We start from the raw sequence: 19,649 nt of genomic DNA on the forward strand, positions 1-19,649 counted from the left end.
ATATTCCAACCTCTAAACTGCCTAATGACAGAAAGAAGAACACTGGAGGACAAACTAGCCTCCCATGGAAGGGAAATCTTTAGTTCAGAAACAGCCACTTAGAAAACCTTCTCCCTTGTCCTCACTAAACACACCTGAAACAGATTTCCAGGAGGAAATCATATACTGAAAAGTCTCAAGAATTGCAAGAAACAGGTACATTCAAATAGAGAGATAAGGTCCTTTCGATATAGTCTCCTTCAGGGGGGAATTAGGGGCCTTTCCACACAGCCATATAACCCAGAATATCAAGGCAGAATAACCCATGATGTCTGCTTTGAACTGGGTTATCTGAGTCCACACTGCCATATATCTCAATTCAAAGCAGATAATGTGGGATTTTATTCAGCTGTGTGGAAGGGGCCCAAGATGCAACAAAGCTCCATTCATGTGTCTATGTTTTAGAAATGAGATCTAAAGGCCAAATTCCCTTGTATTTTAGGGCATACCTACAACCATAACTTTTCTTTTGCTTTGCACTGACTTTTTCATGGGAATTTCACTGTCTTTTGAAATAATAGGAGAATAAGAGAAAATTCATAACTTTATGCTGGCTAGAATCACAAAAATAAAACAATCAACAAGAACATAGCAACTTAAGACTGTTAAAAGCAGGCATGCTTTGGCAAATCAACTCTAACTGGATCTTTATGGAAACTGAATCACTCATTTAAACCTTGCTCTTAAAAGAGATGAATTCTGCAAATTAAAAAATCACTCATAAATGAACAATCTTCAGTATTTTTGGTGCCACTCAAAGCCCATGCCAGAAAATACATTCAGTATGAGAAACATTTTATCTAAATGCTTGACTAACTCAAAAGTAGATGAAATGTCAAATATCATGGTTTTTTTCATAATTGCCCCACAGCCTTGTCCACTTGAGTCAGAGACACAAGAAGAGACTTCAGGCTTTCAAGTGATAAGACTGAGAGGCAGAACCCAGTGCACAACATAAGTAAAAGAGAACTAGTGGAAGTGGAAGGGGCGGAAAAAGAGCAGAACATTCATAATTCTTTTCAGTGGAAGACAACACTGAAACTTATCACCATGCATACTAGAACCACTACTTGAATACTGTGGTCAGATTTCTGTTGGTGATTCTAAGATTACACCAGCATACAATATTTTGAGGATGCTACAGGAGGTATTTAGTACTTTCAAACAAAATGCTACTCCCTGGTAGAAGGTCCATAGTTAGGAGAAAAGAATAGAGCAGAGGTAACTTTCCCAGTCACTTGCTGATTCCTTCTAATGAATGTGGAACAGGAACTAATTGATGCCTGGATACTCTTGGGCCTTCTCTGGCCACGAAATGATCATGGGGGAATGCTCTGGTATTAGGCAGTTCACATATAGCAAAAAAGAACATTCAAGCAAAAGCACATCAGGAGACATTTCTGCCCCATATCTACAATATGGGAATATATCCTGTGAGTTCCAGCTGAGGCAGACTAGTTATACAGTCCCTAAAACAATATCAATAAATACACTTTTAGTGCAATTCTTGCAGCTCCCAATTTTGCTACATTTTATGTTACCTACAGGACAAGATTGCCCAGGAATTAATTCTAGGCTGAGATGGTGGCCACAAATATCTGCTGACTGTGGATCAATCCGAAACAAGGATTGGGTTATTATTTTCTTACCTAGTCCACTGGGATTCCCATAACTATTTGGCATCAGTACTAGACAAAAGCAGAGCAAAGCAGCAAAAAGCAAATGTTCCCATGATTTTCTCTCTGGAGTGTATGCATGTATTCACCTTATGGACAACTGTGTTTCTAGGTTTGTAAATGGCATGAGTGCTAGGCCTGTCCTGATGTACGAACCACGTTTTTCTGTCTCAGATTCCAGCACTGTATGAGATATACAGGCAGTCCTGGAGTTACGAAAATCTGACTTACACATGACTTATAGTTAAGAATGGGGCTGAGACAACAGGAAGTGAGAGAAATCTACCCCTCAAAAGAAAAATTCACTCCTGAAAGAGTTATCATGGGGAAAAGGTGTCTCCACTGAAACTTTAGCACTACTTTGTTTCCACAACAAGCCAAATTTTTCAAAATCCAATTATCCCAGGGACAGAAAATGAAGTGAAATTTTCTGATCAGAGGCAGAGAGTAAAAGAAACACCACTATGCTATCCAAAGCTTTAAAAATGCTGCTTCTGTCTTAATGTGTATTGCAGTGCACACTGTGGTTGTATGTTTTGTAGTCACCTCAACCTCCAGCCGGCTTTAAACGGCATTATAGTGCATTTGTAGAACTGTAGTGGATGAACTCTATGAACATGCAAATGGCAACTTCCAACATTTCTCTCTATTGGCTACACTATCAGTGGCTGCTGGGGCGTACAGCTCCAAACCATCTGGGATGCCACTATTCCCACCCTTCAAATAGTTATAGAAACCTTATGTATACAGATGGTTTCCAAAATTGCTGGTGTTTACATATGTCATTCACTGTATGGGACTCATGCTCCAAGATGCAATTCTCGATTCCTCACTCCTGGCTGTGCTAGTTAGGACTGATGGGAAATGGCACTCCAACGTAATCTAGGTGACCACAAGAATCACAAATTTGCTTTAGGAACTACAGAATCCTAGATTTTTTTAATCACATCTATGGAAATGTCACCCTCTGAACAAAGTATGATCCTCAATATTTCACAGAAAATTAGATTCCACCCTAAAACTGGTTCTGAGTGATATTATGTATGTGTTTGTGCTTTCAAATCACCTGTTGCCTCATGACAATCCCATGAATTTCACTGAGTTTTCTTCATTCATTACTCAAAGATTCAGAAGTCAACAGACAGCTTAATCTATTTTGTCTGCTGAGCTTGGGTGAGGTTTTGATAATTAAAAGACTCAAGGCGTAAGGAGGTCCACTACCAGACAAAATGCAGAACATAATACAACTAAAGATGTTATGGGTGTGTGAACTGTGACTCAAACTGTGAGCTTGATGGACAATATCAACAAGCAAAATTCAACGCAGTCACTGATGGGAAGGTTCACAGGAAATTCATGCAAATGACAAGGAGATACTGTAAAATTTGTTTTTGGTGTGGCAACCAGTTTCATATTTTTTTCGTGATATTTTCTACTTGCGGTATTACCACAGATTAATATGTTCTGAAGAATCTTTGCTGTTGAGCTTAAAACAGGATACAATACACTAGAGATTCATAAGGCTGAGCACTACACCTCCAAAATAGCTACGTCAAGTTAGGTCACTATCCACTAAGTTTTAAATTAGTAGTATTCATTTTTTTTACTGAACAAAGCATCAATAAGAAACTGCTTAATATAGTGGTGGTAGGTTTAAAGTTACAGCTATGTATATTAAACTTCACAGAATTTAAGTTATTAATGGATAAATTAGTGACACCCATTCTTTTCTTACTCCAAGATATTCTAGAATCCAGGACCTGTGAAGTACATAACAGTTCCATGGCAGCAAACAAGAGTAGCTTGTGATACTGATGTTATGATCCAAACTTGAAGGAGTAGGCCTATCACTAGGGAAACATGCATTAAGACACATTGCAGGAAACAAGTTGCTATATAAATAGTAAAAAGCAAAACAAACAAACGAAACAGCAGCACAGAAATGGCTAAAATTCTGTAATTTTAGAAATTGCTTTGTGTAAACTTTTCTTAACAGGAGAAAACAAAAAGAGTATTCAGAAGAATTAGAGGCAAAATCAAATACTATACTTAAGTGAAATATTTCCATTTGTACACAGAGAACCTTTTTGTCAAATGTTATCTTATGGAGGAATTGCTACTAGCACTTAGCTATCCTACATGATATGTTCAATTTACATTTATATTCTATTACTCAAACTGGAGACAAAAAAGTTCCAAAACAGTTTACAGTTGCATTTTCAGTGACTGTGTAACCATTTCTAGTTGCAGTCTTAACTTATTTAGTGTTTCACAATTCAGAAATCATATAACACAAACCTAAACCTAAAAAACCCTTACAAATATATGCTGCCACAAAACTAACATTGAAATCACTCCCCCCCCCCCCAACAATAACCCCTCTTATTTTGATCTCAGAAATCTTACATCCAGTTTTTCTAGAAATGACAAGTTAGGAAGAGATTTCTTAATTATTTAATGCTGAACCTACTAACCATAATGGCATTATACTCAAAATTACCTGCCTTGAACTTAGCATGCTGAGCACATACGCAGTACCCGGAGATATTTCCGTGCAATCTTAAAGATCTTATCCAGCCATGTTTTAAAGTCAATTTAAAATAGAGAAACAACCTCCCAAGTAGAACACCTGTTATGCAACACCAGGAAACTATATATACCCCAGATGAAATAGAGAGGATACATTTTATAACAACTGAGATAATTCTTTCTTTGAAGACCTTCATTCCTCTTCTGAGGAGCTCACGCACACAAACAGGGAGGAAAAGCACAAGTTGCACGCCAACAATTCCCTTTTGCTGGTGTACAGTTGTGGTTGCCTGGGCTGAACACAACCTCTGGGAAGCTTTCCCTTGAAACACCATCCTGAAACACTGTCAATTTGTAAAGATACAAACTGCCATGTCAAATCCAGATTATCTGATTCGAACTGGATTATAGGGAAGTGTGGATTCATATAATTCAGTTCAAAGCAAATAATGTGGATTATTTGCTTTGATAATATTGATTATATGGCAGTGTAGAAGGGGCCATGGTACCCACAGAAATCCAATCATTAACCTCAAAAGGGTCTTCTCTCTCTCTCTCAGGCCCCTTCCACACTGCTGTATAAAATCCACATTGAACTGGATTATGACAGTGTGGACTCTGATAATCCAGTTTAAAGCAGATATTGTGGATTATCTACTTTGATCTTCTGGGTTATATGGCTGTGTGGAAGAGCCTTAATTATTATTTGGCTGATTTCCTGATTCGCCCCTTTTTGAAAATCACATTAACAAGGAAGTGCTATCTGACTTTCACATTTGATGCCTTGGCTGCCTGAGAAAAAGTGCAGATTTTGAATAAACAGAAACACCCCTTCCAATAGTAAATAGTTGAAATACTACTACTAATAATACTAATAATAATAATGAGACAAAAGGGAAGGACACACAGGGCCCTTCCACGCAGCCATATAGCCATATATCAAGGCAGAAAATCCCACAATATCCTTTGAACTGGGTTATCTGAGTCCACACTGCCATATATTCCAGTTCAAAACAGCTGTGGGATTTTATCAGCTGTGTGGAAGGGGCACACAGTCAAACACATTTCCTAACAAGCAGTTCCTGGTTGTTATAGAAGTCTCCCTTTAAAAAAAATCCCGAAGACAAAAAGAAATGTCACGCAAACGACGACCTCTCTTCCCCCCCCCTTTTTTTTTTCTCCATACCTTGATTTATCAGTTTAAAGCTTTGGGATTTCCTGCTTCTTTTCCTCTCGGTAAACTCCATAGTGCGAGCAGGAAGGAGGAGGAAGAAGAAAGGCAGGAGGAATCAAGTGCGATGAGGAAGGAGGGAGGGAGAGAGGGCCGGGTCCAGCCGCCACCGCGGAGAGAGATCAAGGTCCGTCTCTTTAATGGGCAGAAAGGCAGCCGGCCGCTGAGGGAGCGGGAGGAGGGCAAAGTGGGACAAGTTGGCGGCGGCGGCGGCGGACTTTCCCTCGCCTCGGCTCCCCGCGCCGCCCGCATCCAGCTCCAAACTTTGGAGAGGGGCTGCCGTCCCCTCCGCCTCCTGTGAAGGAGAGAGAGGGAGAAGGAGAGGGAAGGAGGCGGGAGGAAGAGGGAGGCGAATCAATGGCCCTGCCGAGGAGGCGGAGGCGGCGGTGACTGGGCTCCCGGTGCCACCTGCTGGGGAGGAGAGCCGAGGCACACGCCCCGCGGCGGGAGGCTGGGCCCAAAGGCCGCCGCCGCCACCTCCAGGCCGGCTGGGGAGCCCACGCCAGGCCGGGGACGCGGCGCCGGCTGTGGGCCCCAAGGGGGAGGAGGCGGAGGAGGAAGGGGGGGGGAGAGAGAGCGGAGTGTCATGGCTGCTAATGGCGGGGGCGGTCGCACGGCTCGCAGCCTGGCTCTCCCTCTCTCCCAGGCAGGGGGCGTGGGGCTCCCTCCGAGCCTGGGCCATTGGGGGGGGGGGGGGGAGGGAGCAGCGCCATTTTGTGCCCTCCCTCCCACCTTAGAGAGAGAGACTGAGAGACGGAGAGTGAGGGAGTGCGGCGCTCCGACGGCTTCTTTCTCCCCAGCTGCTTCTTCGCGCCTTTTTTACCCACTGCGTCGCGCGCTTGAAGCCCCGGCACAAGCAAGGCAGAAAGCAACAATCCTCTCTCGCCCTGAAAGGCCTTTCAGTTAGGGATACCTCAGGCCAAACTTTTGAAGCCAAGGCCCAGGTCACAGTCCTTCAGCCCGTTGGGCCAGACTGTGGAAGGGCATGCCATATGCCAGCAAATATGGAAAACACGAGAATGGCCATCAGATTGGAAAAAATCAATTTACATCCCCATACCAAAAAAGGGAAACGCTAAAGAATGTTCAAACTTCCGTACAGTGGCACTATCAGCCTACATCCTGCTTCATTTTGTTGTCCCAGACCATGCTTGCCTGTGATCCCGGTTATCATTTGACTGCCCACCTTAGCATTCCAATCTCCTGTAATGAGAATAATGTCTCTTTTTGGTGTTATCCACTAAGTGCTGCAGATCCTTGTAGAACTTATCTAATTCTGCTTCTTCAGCAGCTGTGGTTGGGGCGTATGTTTGGATCACTGTGATGTTAAATGGCTTGCCTTTAACTTGATTTGAGATCATTCTATCATTTTTTGGGCTGTATCCAATCACTGCTTTCGCAACTTTATTATTAACTATGAAGGCTACTCCATTTCTTCGGTGTTCCTCTTGTCCGCAGTAGTAGATCTGGTGGTCATCTTAGTCTATGAGATGCAAAACATTAAGAGTCCCTCCAGGCACTATCTCAAGTAGATACTGACAGGTTTGTAGCGGGGGGGGGGGGGGGGCGCTAGGGGTTCAAACCCCCCCCCCCCAAATTTTCAAAACCCCTCCCGAATTTTTTTTTCTGGCTATGCCCCTGGTTTGGTTATTTGGGGTGCTGATTCAGAAGATTGCATTGGATTCTGATGCAGAATATATGCCTTCCTGTAGTCGTCATCTGCTCACCCACATCTGATTTTTCCCTCATGTCTTGCGGACCTTATTTTAGGTCTCGTAGCCCACAGGTTTGGAACCACTGGTTTCAGGTGTGCTTCTCAAGCTTGCAGATTTTTTTCTTCATGTCGGGAGCAACTTGAGTCACTTCTGGAGTGAGAGAATTGGCCGTCTGCCTAGGGGACGCCCGGATGTTTTGATGTTTTTACCATCCTTGTGGGAGGCTTCTCTCATGTCCCCGCATGGAGCTGAAGCTGATAGAGGGAGCTCATCCGCACTCTTCCCGGGTGGGATTCGAACCTGGCAGCTTTCGGGTCAGCAACCCAACCTTCAAGTTACGAGGCTTTAGTCCACTATGCAGATGGCTCCAGCTTGCAGATGACACCAAATTAGGAGGGATAGCTGATACTCCAGAGGACAGGATCAGAATTCAAAATGACCAAAACTAACAAAATGAATTTCAGCACGGATAAATGGAAGATACTACATTTAAGCAGAAAAAATGAAATGCAAAGATATAGACTGGGAGATGCCTGGATCGACAACAGTCCATGTGAGAAAGATCTTGGAGTTTTTGTGGAGAAGTTGAACATGAGCCAACAGTGTTATGCAGCAACTAAAAAGCCAATGGGATTTTGGGCTGCATCAAAAGGAGTCTAGTGTCTAGATCAAGGGAAGTCATGATGCCTCTATTCTGCTTTGGTCAGACCTCAATTGGAATACTGTGTCCAATTCTGGACACCACAGTTCAAAAGAGATACTGACAAGCTGGAAGGTGTCCAGAGGAAGGTGACTAAAATGATCAAAGGTCTGGAGACCATAAATCCCTATGAGGAGTGTCTTAGAGAGCTGGGCATGTTTAGCCTGTAGAAGATAAGGTTGAGAGGAGACATGATAGCCATGTGAACGATGCCATAAGGTAGAGGGAGCAGACCTGTTTTCTGCTGCCCTGGAGACTAGGACTTGGAGCAATGGATTCAAATTACATGAAAGAAGATTCCACCTGAACATTGGGGAGAACTTCCTACCTAAGAGCTGTTCAGCAGTGGAACTCTTTGCCTCAAGTGTGGTGGAAGCTCTTTCCTTGGAAGCTTTCAACCGGGCTGGATGGTCATCTGTCAAGGGAACTTTGTGCTTTTCCTGCATGGCGGGGGGTTAGACTGAATGACCCATGTGGTCTCTTCCAACTGTATTACTCTGTGATTCTATGGAAATGGTAGAAGCACAAAGTTGTGGCAAGGAAGCACAAAGTGAAGAGGTAGAAGCATCATTTTTTCCATACTGTGCTCATTCCAGCCTCTCTCCCACTCTTGCTCTCTCCCCATGAAGCCAAACATACCAGAAATAATATATCACTTGCAGAACATTGGTGATTGTAAACCTAATGATAATACCCGCATTTACTCGAGTCTAATGCACCAGTTAATCTAGTGCACACCTCAATTTTCAAAGCCCTGAAACCAAAATATTGTAATGTGCAGCAGCACAAAAGTGCACTCTTTGTCATTTGGACCCAAAAGGTATGCATTACAGTGGCTGCCTGCTCAAAATTCCTTCGTGAAAAACAGAAATATTAGAACACCAAAGCTTTCAGCGATGGACAAAGAAAACCTTGGGGTGCATCTATACTGTAGAACAGGCATGGGCAAACAGCTGGCTGTTAGGAATTGTGGGAGTTGAAGTCCAAAGCACCTGGAGGGCCGAAGTTTGCTCACGCTTGCTGTACAATTAATCCACTTTAACTGCCCTGGCTCAATGCTAAGGTGTCATGAGGGCTGTAGTTTGGGATATATACTTGGCTGAAATTCACTTAAAAATGTACCTGTTCTGACTTACAAACAAATTCAACTTAAGAACAAACTTACAGAACCTATGTTTTTCCTAACTTGGGGACTGCCTGTATAAACATATCGACAAATGTGGAGCATCTTAGAATCGTGGGTGTATCTGATTTGTTTTGTTGTTGTCGGTACTAAAATTAGGGTGTGTCTTACAGTTGAAGAAATATCATATATTCAGATTTCTCACCTCATTTTAAAAGTGGCTTTTAAATTATCTAAATTCTTGATGCGGTGACAAGGGGAAAAATAAATACATACTTTTAAGCTGTATTGTTTAATCAAAAATCAAATTAAGCCCACAACTGCGGACAATTGAAGCCTGTAATGAGTATAATTTAGCAAAGGAAGATTTAAAAGATTAAGACAAGGTTGACATCAGCCATAATGAAATCTTATTTGGAGTTTTTGGCTGCAATGTGTCTTTTCTGTTTATTTCCTTTTTCTGATTTTGATCCCAGAAACCTAACTAGGGCCAGCCCTCTTGGGAAACAATATAACTTCCTTATGAGTAAATATTCATAGCATTGTGTTGGGCATGAAACATGCCTAACTTGATGGACCAGGAGATAGGCTAAACAAGCTGACTAGTAGACTTACACTTAATTTATTCCTAAATTCCTCAACATTAACGTCAAGGCAGACCAAGCATATTTTGCTGCCTCAGTCAGAGGTGGAAATGACACACCCAGCCATGTCAAGATTGTTGTTGTGTTCCTTCATTTCCAGTGATGGTGACTGTAAGGCAATCCTATCACAATGGTTTTCTGGCAAGATTTCCTCAGAGGGGATTTTCCATTGCCTTTTTCTGAGGCTGAGCGTGACTTGTCCAAGGACACCCAGGATGCATTTACATTGTAGAATTAATGCTCTTTTGCACCACATTAACTGTCATGGCTCAATGTTAGGGAATCATGAGAGTTGTAGTCTCATAAGGTCTTTAGCCTTCTCTGCCAAAGGGTACTGGTGCCTTAACAAGCTTCAACTCGAATGATCTTGGGAGGGAGTCATAAGAGACCCAAAGCAGCTTGAAAACGACTGCTTTAAGGGATAACAAATCCCAATTTCAAACAGTCAATTTGTAAAAAATAACTTACAAAAATGGCAGAGTTGAAATGCCAGTGAATAAAACTATAGGACAAAAGCTAATTAAAATCAACTCAACCATGGCAGTTAAAGTTGTGTCAAACTGCATTAAATCTACAGTGTAGATGTACTCCGTCTCCTGGAATCCTAGTTCAGTGTCAAGTGTACTAAAGCCAGCTAGACTTTTTAGACTTAATAGGTAGAAAAATCCTACAAAAGTCCCCCTGCTTTCTGTCACTCCTTGGCAGAAGGAATGTAGCAGCACCTTCTAGACTGAGTAAACTGATTTAGTTTAGATGGACCTTTTGTGAATTTCAGGCAACTTCTTCAGGTGATCTTCAAATGTAAAGATGCATCATTACATTACAACATCAGAATCATCAATATGTCCAATTTCTGTGGATGTCTGCGAATACTAGACAATAAAGAACACAGCAGGAAGAAAACTCATTTGAAATGTGGCTTTATAGGACTGTTCTACAGGTACTATGGATTTTCAAAGAGAAAGAAATGGGGCTGAGAGCAGCTTGAACTGTCAAGCTTCTAGTGTCTAGAAGCCGCTAAACTAACTTCAGACAAAGGAGACAATAAAAAGGAAAACTACTTTAGTTTTCCAAACTCTGTGTTGTGGTATGTTAGTGTGTCAGCAGTGTGTGTCATGTGAACGTAATGAGAAACCTATTAGTCTATGTGAAATAAGCAATAAATCATTATATATAGATAGATAGATAGAATATCTCATAAGGTTTTAATGCGATATGCTGAGTTCCCATACATTTTGTTATTGCACTTTACGTGTCTATCTCTTATAAGGGGTTGATTTAACCATTAGTTTGTTAGTGAAACTGAATTACTGTGTCACGAAATGATGTGTGTCTAAAAAGTGGTTGGAAAGCTCTGCTTTAGACAAATCATGAGACAATATGTGTGTGCATGTTCCTTTAAGTCCTCTGTCAACTTATGATGACTATGCATTTCTCAGAGTTTTCTTAGGCAAGGAATACTCCATGATAGTTTTGCTCCTTGGTATTTGTTGGCAGTCTCCCTATACATAACTGCCCCAGATTAGCTTCCAAGATCAGACAGGATCTGGTGCTTTTAGGGGATTTAGGCAGGTAGAAGACAACATCTAATTGGAAAATATTATAATGCTTTGTAAAGTGGAAGACAGCGGAAAAAAGAGGAAGACCACATTACAGATTGATTGACTCAACAAAGGAAGCTACCACCATGAGTTTGCAAGTTCTGGGCAGGCCTGTTAATGACCTGGATTCTTGGAGGTCTCATTCATAGGGTTGCCATAATTTGACTTGATGGCAAATAACAAAATCCACAGCACCTTTTCAGCTCCTCACCCTGTGTGTCATGTCTGACTTTTGTTAATGCAATGAGATTGCAAACAAGAAATCAATTATAATTGGATTTTTGACCATGTAGATTTTATACATTCCGTACAAGAGCAGTTAAAGCTATTTGTGAATGGTGGGTCATACACAGTTAATCGTTTCTTTGAGAGGAAAGAGTACTCTAAATCATGTTTGCTTTGCAATATGTACTGGTATCATTTACAGTGATAAAAGTAGAGCATGGGGGAATAGCAAAGTACCTAGTTGACTAGTGATAGCCTTTAAAGCAAAATTTGATCTCCCATGGGAAGCCATGCATTAACTTGAAAAGCAGCTTATTTCCAATCTGTTGCAAAACTTAGGCTTCTGGCTCTTTTGATGGCTTCTACAAATTGCAAGTCTCCACCAAAGTAGATGGCATGTCAATCTAAGCATAATTTATAAAATCCGCCAATGCTCAGACAAATCAGTATCTTCTCACCATTTTTATCTATTAAAGCAGTATTATCTAGGGCTGGAACATGAGTGGTTCTTCTGATGATATTTAGCTCCAGTTCCATCAACTTTCACTGTTCTTGTCTTTGATGGGTCATGACTGCTAAATTCATCAACATGGCCACTAGGATACAAAACTAAAAAAATGCCCAAGAAAAGGAAATTACCCAATTTTATGCTCATATGGGGAGGCTCAAGGGCAATCTCTCCATAAGGTCCCAGTAACAAAAGGGAAAAAGACACACACACACCCGTTGCTATTTGCATCCTCCATTGTATTAAGCCCAAGCTTGTCTTTTTTTAATGTAACTGAAATAGTTAATTTTACAAAATATTGTGAACATCATTTTTCATCATGTCAAAAACTCTTCGTGTTAAACAGATTGTGTAGCTTTGCTGTAGTAGTCGACACATGGCAAGGAAGGCACACTGCCATCTTCATTTTCATATTGTGATCCTACATTACAGTGCGCAGTGGCATGTAGGTGCTAGCCATTCTACCTCTAGCCTTAACAGAGGAAAAGGCAAATAGGTATTACAGTGTTCCCTCACTACTTCGCGGATTCGCTGTTTTGCGGTTTTTCAATAAACTCTAAAATAATATTATAAATCCTAAAAAAATTACAATTTACAGCCTAAGGAAGGGAGGAGGGAGCGGCCGAAGGGAGAGAAAAGGAACCCAAACGGCAACGGGAGGAGAAGGAGGCGATTTATCAACACACGATTGGTTGATAAAGACTTAAAATAGCATATAACTACTAAAATAATGTATAAATATTAAAATAAATATAGTGTCCCTACTTCATGGATTTTCACTTATTGCGGGTGGGCCTGGAACATAACCCCCAAGATAAGTGAGGGAACACTATACTTCAAATTTCCATTCCAGTTCTACAACCTGACAGTTTATAAGTGTTCATTATTTCAGTTTTCATTACATTGAACTGGACACGTTAGGCATATACGAAAGGATGATACATGCGATAGTGAAATAGCTGGAGAGAAAGGTACAAGGTGTTTAGAACTCAGTGTAGATTTTAAAATTAAACTGTTACCAATGTTCTGGAACACAGTCACATTCTCCACACACATTTTTTTTGCTGCAACATCCTCTTCATGATCCTAATGTTTAAAAAGGTGAAGAAAAGGAAAGACACTTTAAAATGGCATTTCTAATAGGAAATCCAGGATAGAAAATCCATCTTGTGTTAACTTGCTTCTAATTATTTTAGCAATTTGACATTTGTGTGTGTGTAAATAAAATCATTATAAAGAACTCATCAGCAGTTTCATCTGAACAGCCCTGTGGCATTTTGCAGAACCACTTAAGCCTGAAAGCAGAAATATGCTATTATGGGAATTGAAACAGGGAAACTAATACATGTCTCACCAAGTATAGCCATCAGCTAAGATCTAGCTATTTTCTTAGCCTTAAGGCTGCATTCCTATATCCATTTACCTTGGAGTGAGCTCCATATACCTTATGGCACTTCTCAGTAAAACATGTAGACTGTTTCAGTAAATGCTCCTAGCAGAAGAGCTTATTCATGTATCTGTGAGCAGTGCTGGATTTACCATTGTGCTGAGGTGTGCTTAAGCACATGGCCCTGTTGCCCCCCACCCCTGGCTCATCTTCCTGCTAAGCATTTTTTATGATAGATTTTGCTTCCATGGTGCAATTCTAATTTGAAGGTGTTCTGTGTCGAAGCGATTCCAGATATAATGATAGAGTTGATGATCTATGGGAGTGTGCCACAAAGCAGGCAGTGTAGGTCTACCGGATCTACTCCCTTCAGGGCCCAAGTAAAGGGCCTCATAACTTAACCAGCATAGGGACCCATTTGCCTTAAATCCGGCATGGTAAGTTACTTATGCTACTGTTGGCAGATGTACGATAGGAAGCCAGTATGTCGTAATGGTTTTGAGTGTTGGACTGTGACTCTGGACACCAGGGTTTGAATCTCTTGCTCAACCATAAAAACGTACTGGGGACATTGGGTGAGTCATACACTCTTCGCATTGAAAAGGCCATTAGGGTTGATAGAAGTCAAGAATGACTTGAAGGCACACAGCAACAAGATCTCTAACCACACAAACCATGGAAAACTATATCTGAACCATCATGAAATTATTATGTCTCTCCTTGTAAATCCTGATTGAGACTAACAAATAGTGACAACATATCATACCATGTGCTTGACAACTGAATTCCTGATATTGCTTATAACTGCTTTTTTATTCCCCTTTGATCTTTTTCTCCATAAGTAAACACTTACACCAAAACCAATGGGAGGTTAAAAACTGGAAGTAATATGTGCTTTGGTATGCTGCTAATCCACTTATTTGGATCTTCTTACTTTTCCTTTGGACTGCCATGATCCTCTCTATCAGCACACCCAGCTGCTCTGATCAGCCCTCCAAAACTTTCACAGCTGCTATATTCACAATTCTCTTGTCAGCTCAGAACACTGCCATCTCAAGTCCTCTGATCCCTTCTCCAATGAGACGCTTTGCTGTTTCATGAGCTCTGTACCAGAGTACAGATATCTGCTGCAATAAATGCATGAAAAATATTAACTACATACTCTCAAGTTGGTGGCGATTACCAGACTTGGAGCTGTAGGTTCAGATTCCCATTTGGCAAGATAACTCAAGATTACTCTACCTGAAGAGATTGTTCAAAAGGATAATATGCTTCCACCCATGGATACAAATGTAAAGGAAGAATACTACTTTTCTTAATTTTTAAAATTAAAGCAGCTAACACTATGTTTAATACACTGCATCATTTACTGGTGGTATTTTCTTTCTCGTTTATTGTGTTATACAGATTTTAATGGATAATGCATATCCCACTGGGACACATACAGGGGTTGGGATTTTGGTTGTCCTGGCTTGCTTTCTGATAAGCAAAAGGCAGTAGTAGATGAGCTCTTATCGGCTACATTTCTTGTACTGGGTTCCCTCTTTTCAGGTAAAAGATATACTGCAATTTATCCATGGGACATATCAAAATTAATATTTCTGGCCCCAAACCTGCCCATGACATAAACACAAGGATGACTTATACACACAAATTTCAGATAAAATATGCTTTGTATGTACAGTAATTCCTTGTAAATACGAATTTCTGAAAATGTCTTGAGACATTTATACAAGGTTCCATATAGTTTTGGGTCCTTTTGAAGACAATACAACTCCCATTTCTTGAAGAAGGTTTTAGTTTTCCCAATCTTAGCTTATATCATCTGACATATTTGCTGTCTTGTACTAATTCATAGTCTTGTTTTTCTTTAATCCCTTCATTTAATTCACTAGCTGTTCTGGAACTATGCTGTCTGATGTCCCTTTCTAAATGGGTACTGTTAACAGCTGTACACCATAAGGAAAAAATATCTTTCATATTTTCTGTCAAATAACATAATTACAATTGTAATTTGGCTCATTTGTCAGTGAATGTGCTCCAGGTTGTAGTCCAGGCTTAAAAGGAACTATCCAAGGTGTTGAACCCTATGGACTATAATAGACCACCACTGTAATTTTCCCATGTTGGATTAAGTTTGTGGGGGCAATCCAAGTATGAAAGGGAAGTAGTAGTCTCTGTAGACGATATGGGCTGAAAGGCTGTAGACGATATGGGCTGTAGACAATATGGGCTGATTAGTTAGCCGCTTTGAGTCTACCTGTGGAGAGAAAAAGTGGGGTATAAATAAACATAATTTAAATAATAGTTGATTTGGCTGTAATTATTGTCATTGTCAGAGTCAATGACCAGAGTCTCTTGTAACTCAACCAAGCACACAAACGTGGTCCAGAGACAGTCAACACATTCAGCAGTCAGCCAAGCAAGGAGGAGGCAAGAGGGTAAACAGATGGTATTCAAGTGCATAGATCAAGTCATTTGGCTGAGAAGAAAGCCAGCAATGGGATCACCTGAGATATTTGCATAAGCAGCTGGAGCTTGGACTAGCTAGTTGCTGGTAGCAACGTTGCTGTTGGGAGCAGCAGCCTGAAGTTCTGTATGTCTACTTTTGGATCTTGAAAGACGGACTTTGGACTATGCTTGGAAACTGTGTTGTGAGATATCCTGGCTCAAGAATATTGGAGCAGATTGATGATTCTTAATTGTAGCTGGTCTGGAATACTTAATTCCTGGTCTTCTATCTCAAGGCACTGATTCTGTCCTTGCTCTGTGCCCAGAGAAGTGGCAAATCTTTATTTGTCCACTTGGAGTTGCTGTTGTTCCTGCTCTGAAGTAGTGGTTCTTCATTGTCTGGCTGCAGGTGCTGCTGCTCTGTATTTGAGCCCAACTCAAATTCTGGGAGAAATAATCCTTCACCCACATCCTCGTTGGGCCCATCCAGATAAGTTCTGCATCCCAGGATCGAATACCAGGTTTTCTATTTATCCTAGATTATTTGGTAGTGCAGACTCCTATAATCCAGTTTAAAACAGAAAACCTGGGATCAGATCCTGGGATACAGGGCCTGTCTGGAAGGGCCCGTTGTCAACACTAGTCATGACAGTCTCTTTTCTGTTAGATGTGATCTTCCAATTTCAGCTCTATGGCAATATTTAGAATTGCAACACTTGTTGGTACCTAGCTTTGACATTGCCTTTATTTTTGAACGTATTAATCGAATTAGTTCAATTAACATTTTGTACATTTCCTCATTAATTTTTTTTTTGTTAAGATGTATGATACAAAATGATCTAAAAATTAATAGAGCAAAGAATTGCCAATCTTTGCCAATTCAACAGACAGCTGTGCAGGCTTCTATAGTCACTATTTGAATTCCAAGCTTGAACTCATTGAGGAAAAAACTGTGTTTAACTAAAGCCGGAAAATGGCTAATTCCTGGTATAACTTTCCCAGCGCCTCTTTCAAACATATGATTTGGTTATGTCTTGCTCCTTTCTGTGGTATCCATGTGACTTGTTTTAATTCTGTATTGGAATCATCTTTGCAATGTGCAGGTATGAATGTACTTTAAAGTACTGGCCAACAAAACTGAATTCAGTGTTCCCTTCATTTACTATGCATTGCAACTTACTTAGATTACCACATTGGAAAGGGAAATGCCTGTCTGAAGGCTTCAGTCCTTTTTCAGCAAATAGCATACAGCTGTCAACTTCTATTTATTTATTCTGGTATGTCATCTCCATTTACCGAAGGATATGATATACCTGTTTTCTTTTTCCTCACTCTGTCTTTTCCTTGATGTGCTTGTAGAACAAAACAAATGTAAAACAACATTCTACACTCACATAAAGATGCTGTGCTTATTTTACCATTTAATCGGCAGTTAACTTCAGAGAAGATCGGACCTCAATACCAACTTTGTCCAATTAATTTTTTTTTTGCTACTGTATGTATAGTTTATCCTTCCTACTGTCTTGAAGAAGTCACGGCTCAATCACTTGGCTATTGGATCTAATAGTTAATCTATAAAATCTTTATTATTATGTTCTGTGATTTTATTTTGTCAAGTTTGAAGTGTATTGAGTTTGGGCACTAAATATTGTATTGAGGCTGAAACAACGAGAACTATCTAGAGCTGGAAGAAGGTAGGTGAGAAATATTTAAAACTAAATCAGAAAAATATCCGAGGCGGCTAGAGCTGGAGTCCTTTCAAAAATAGAAAGTGCCATTCATATATTAACCTTTAACCACAGTTCAGTATTCAGGCACATGTTTTGCATGAAAAGGTGCAACTTCCTGATTGTTTTAATTGGAGGTTAAAAGGGTCACTGCCTCTAATGCTGGAAAGGGGTTTTAGTCATAATGGACACTGCTTGGATAGATGGGCTTGATTGTTGTTGAACACAGTATAAGAGAGTTATATTTCCATAGATATGTGTGACAGGTCTCTATTATCAAATGTTTTAAGAAAAAAATCAACAGTTATGTCCTTAGGTTTAATGAATCTCAGTTTCTCTGTTTTGTGTTTTGAACATTGGCATGCTTATCTGCATTTTAAAAGCAACAGAAATTCTAATCAAGACTGCCAGATTAATTTCCCACCCCAAACCAACATTGCACTGAATTTCTACTTATGAATATCTAACATAGATAAGTGTTCTCCAGTGAGGCAAATGTATTCCTGCCAGTATTTTAACAGAAGCATTTTAGCATGTGAGACAGGCTGGCACAAAGTGTAAAAAATTAACTGTTTCAGAACTGTCTTGTAATTAACAGCATGATTTTAAGCTTAGTTGCTTCTGAGATCAGTTTGATGTCTCTGCCAAAGACATAGGCAATAAAATTCTAATTTCTAACTCACTGACTGCTCGTCATTTACCAATTTGCTTATATTATTAAGCATTATTTAGCATTTAAACAAGCATGACAAAAAGTTGAGATTTTGTCTCTTTAATTGTATCTGTGTATGTTTGTGTATCTTAAAAAAAGCAGTCTTGGTCCCTTCGACCAAGAACAACAAAAAGTCTTGTGACACTGTAAAGAATGACAAATGCATTTTATGAGCTCTTATGGACTAGAGTTCCTCTGAAACATTAAATTTGTTTTCCTGTATTTATGCGTGTATGTGAGAAACTGTAAATTGCAAGATAAGACAGAAATTAAATGCAGAAAGTACTTTTGAACAAGGTTCTGGAGTGGTGGCTTCCCAGCGCCAGATTTTGTAGTAAACAGATTATCTATATCAGAGTTTCTCATACTCTGCTCCTCCAGATGTTTTGGACTTCAACTCCCACAATTTCTAACAGCTAGTAAACTAACTGGGATTTCTGGGAGCTAAAGTCCAACACTTCTGGAGGAGCACAGTTTGAGAAACACTGAATTAGATCTTTTTCAGTCTATTTTACGCATGGTTATGGGACTGAGGCTGAATCTAAACTGCCATATAAAGCAGTTTCAGAATGCAGATTAATTGCAGTGAACTGGGTGATATGGCATTATATGGCCTGTCTGGAAGGACCCTTTATGAGTTTCCACTGCCAGATAATCTGGGATAAGCAGATGATCTGGGATAAAATCCTGACATATAGGGTAATATAAAAGGGATCCCAGTTTAAAGCAGATTATGTGGATTATCTGTTTTGATAATCTGGATTACATGGGGGTAGAAGAAGCCTCTGTGGTACTTTGGGATATTGATATGAAAAGGGCTCCTTTAGTATTTTACTGAGGCCCCTTCTACACTGCAAAATCATAGCAGTTTTAAACCACTTTGCTGTTAAGGCCCCTTCCACACTTCCCCGATATCCCAGGATCTGATCCCAGATTACCTGCTTTGAACTGGATTATATGAGTTTCCACTGCCAGATAATCTGAAATAAACAGATAAAATGGTATCAGAGCGTGGGATGTGGAAGGGGCCTAACTCCAACGCATGGGATCTATAGTTTGTTGTGTCCCAGAGCTGAGCAAGGGTTAATAACTCACAAAGCTACAAATCCCGGGATCGTATAGCATTGAGCTGTGGCAACTGAAGTGGTGTCAAACGGCATACATTCCAGTGTCGACGCAGCCTATTTCCACAGAGGCAGAAGCGAGCATGCTTCCACTTCGCGCGGGGCGCGGGCGGGGAGGCGGGCCTTAGCGAGAGAGCGCTGTCAATCTGCAGTTCCTGGCTTCCCAGGAGCAGGGACAGGTGTTTCTTCCCAAAAAAGGAAACAAAATGGCGACGGGGGCGCGCGGCAGACAAAAGACGGTCGACTCAACCTGGCGC

At 40.6% G+C, this 19,649-nt stretch overlaps 1 protein-coding gene and 1 long non-coding RNA gene across 3 annotated transcripts in view; both read right to left on the bottom strand.

Annotated features, from left to right (window-relative positions):
- bend7 (BEN domain containing 7) overlaps positions 1-5,870 on the bottom strand; it is a 64,803-nt gene extending 58,933 nt beyond the window's left edge. Inside the window, exon 1 of one of the 2 annotated variants that reach the window (XM_062983563.1) lies at positions 5,431-5,870. In XM_062983563.1, coding sequence (XP_062839633.1) covers positions 5,431-5,491 — 61 coding nt within the window. In that variant the 5' untranslated portion in view covers positions 5,492-5,870. The remainder of the gene's footprint in view (positions 1-5,430) is intronic. The other variant, XM_008111465.3, reaches the window with a different exon arrangement.
- A 6,339-nt stretch (positions 5,871-12,209) lies between these two features.
- Positions 12,210-19,641, bottom strand: LOC134299745 (uncharacterized). Its single transcript, XR_010006987.1, has 2 exons — positions 19,364-19,641; positions 12,210-15,638 (listed from the first exon to the last, which is right to left on the bottom strand). It is a non-coding gene; the product is annotated as an uncharacterized LOC134299745 (long non-coding RNA).
- Positions 19,642-19,649: the final 8 nt, after the last annotated feature.

The sequence above is a fragment of the Anolis carolinensis genome, chromosome 5 (genome assembly GCF_035594765.1).
Source record: "Anolis carolinensis isolate JA03-04 chromosome 5, rAnoCar3.1.pri, whole genome shotgun sequence".
In the NCBI taxonomy this organism is placed as follows: domain Eukaryota; kingdom Metazoa; phylum Chordata; class Lepidosauria; order Squamata; family Dactyloidae; genus Anolis; species Anolis carolinensis.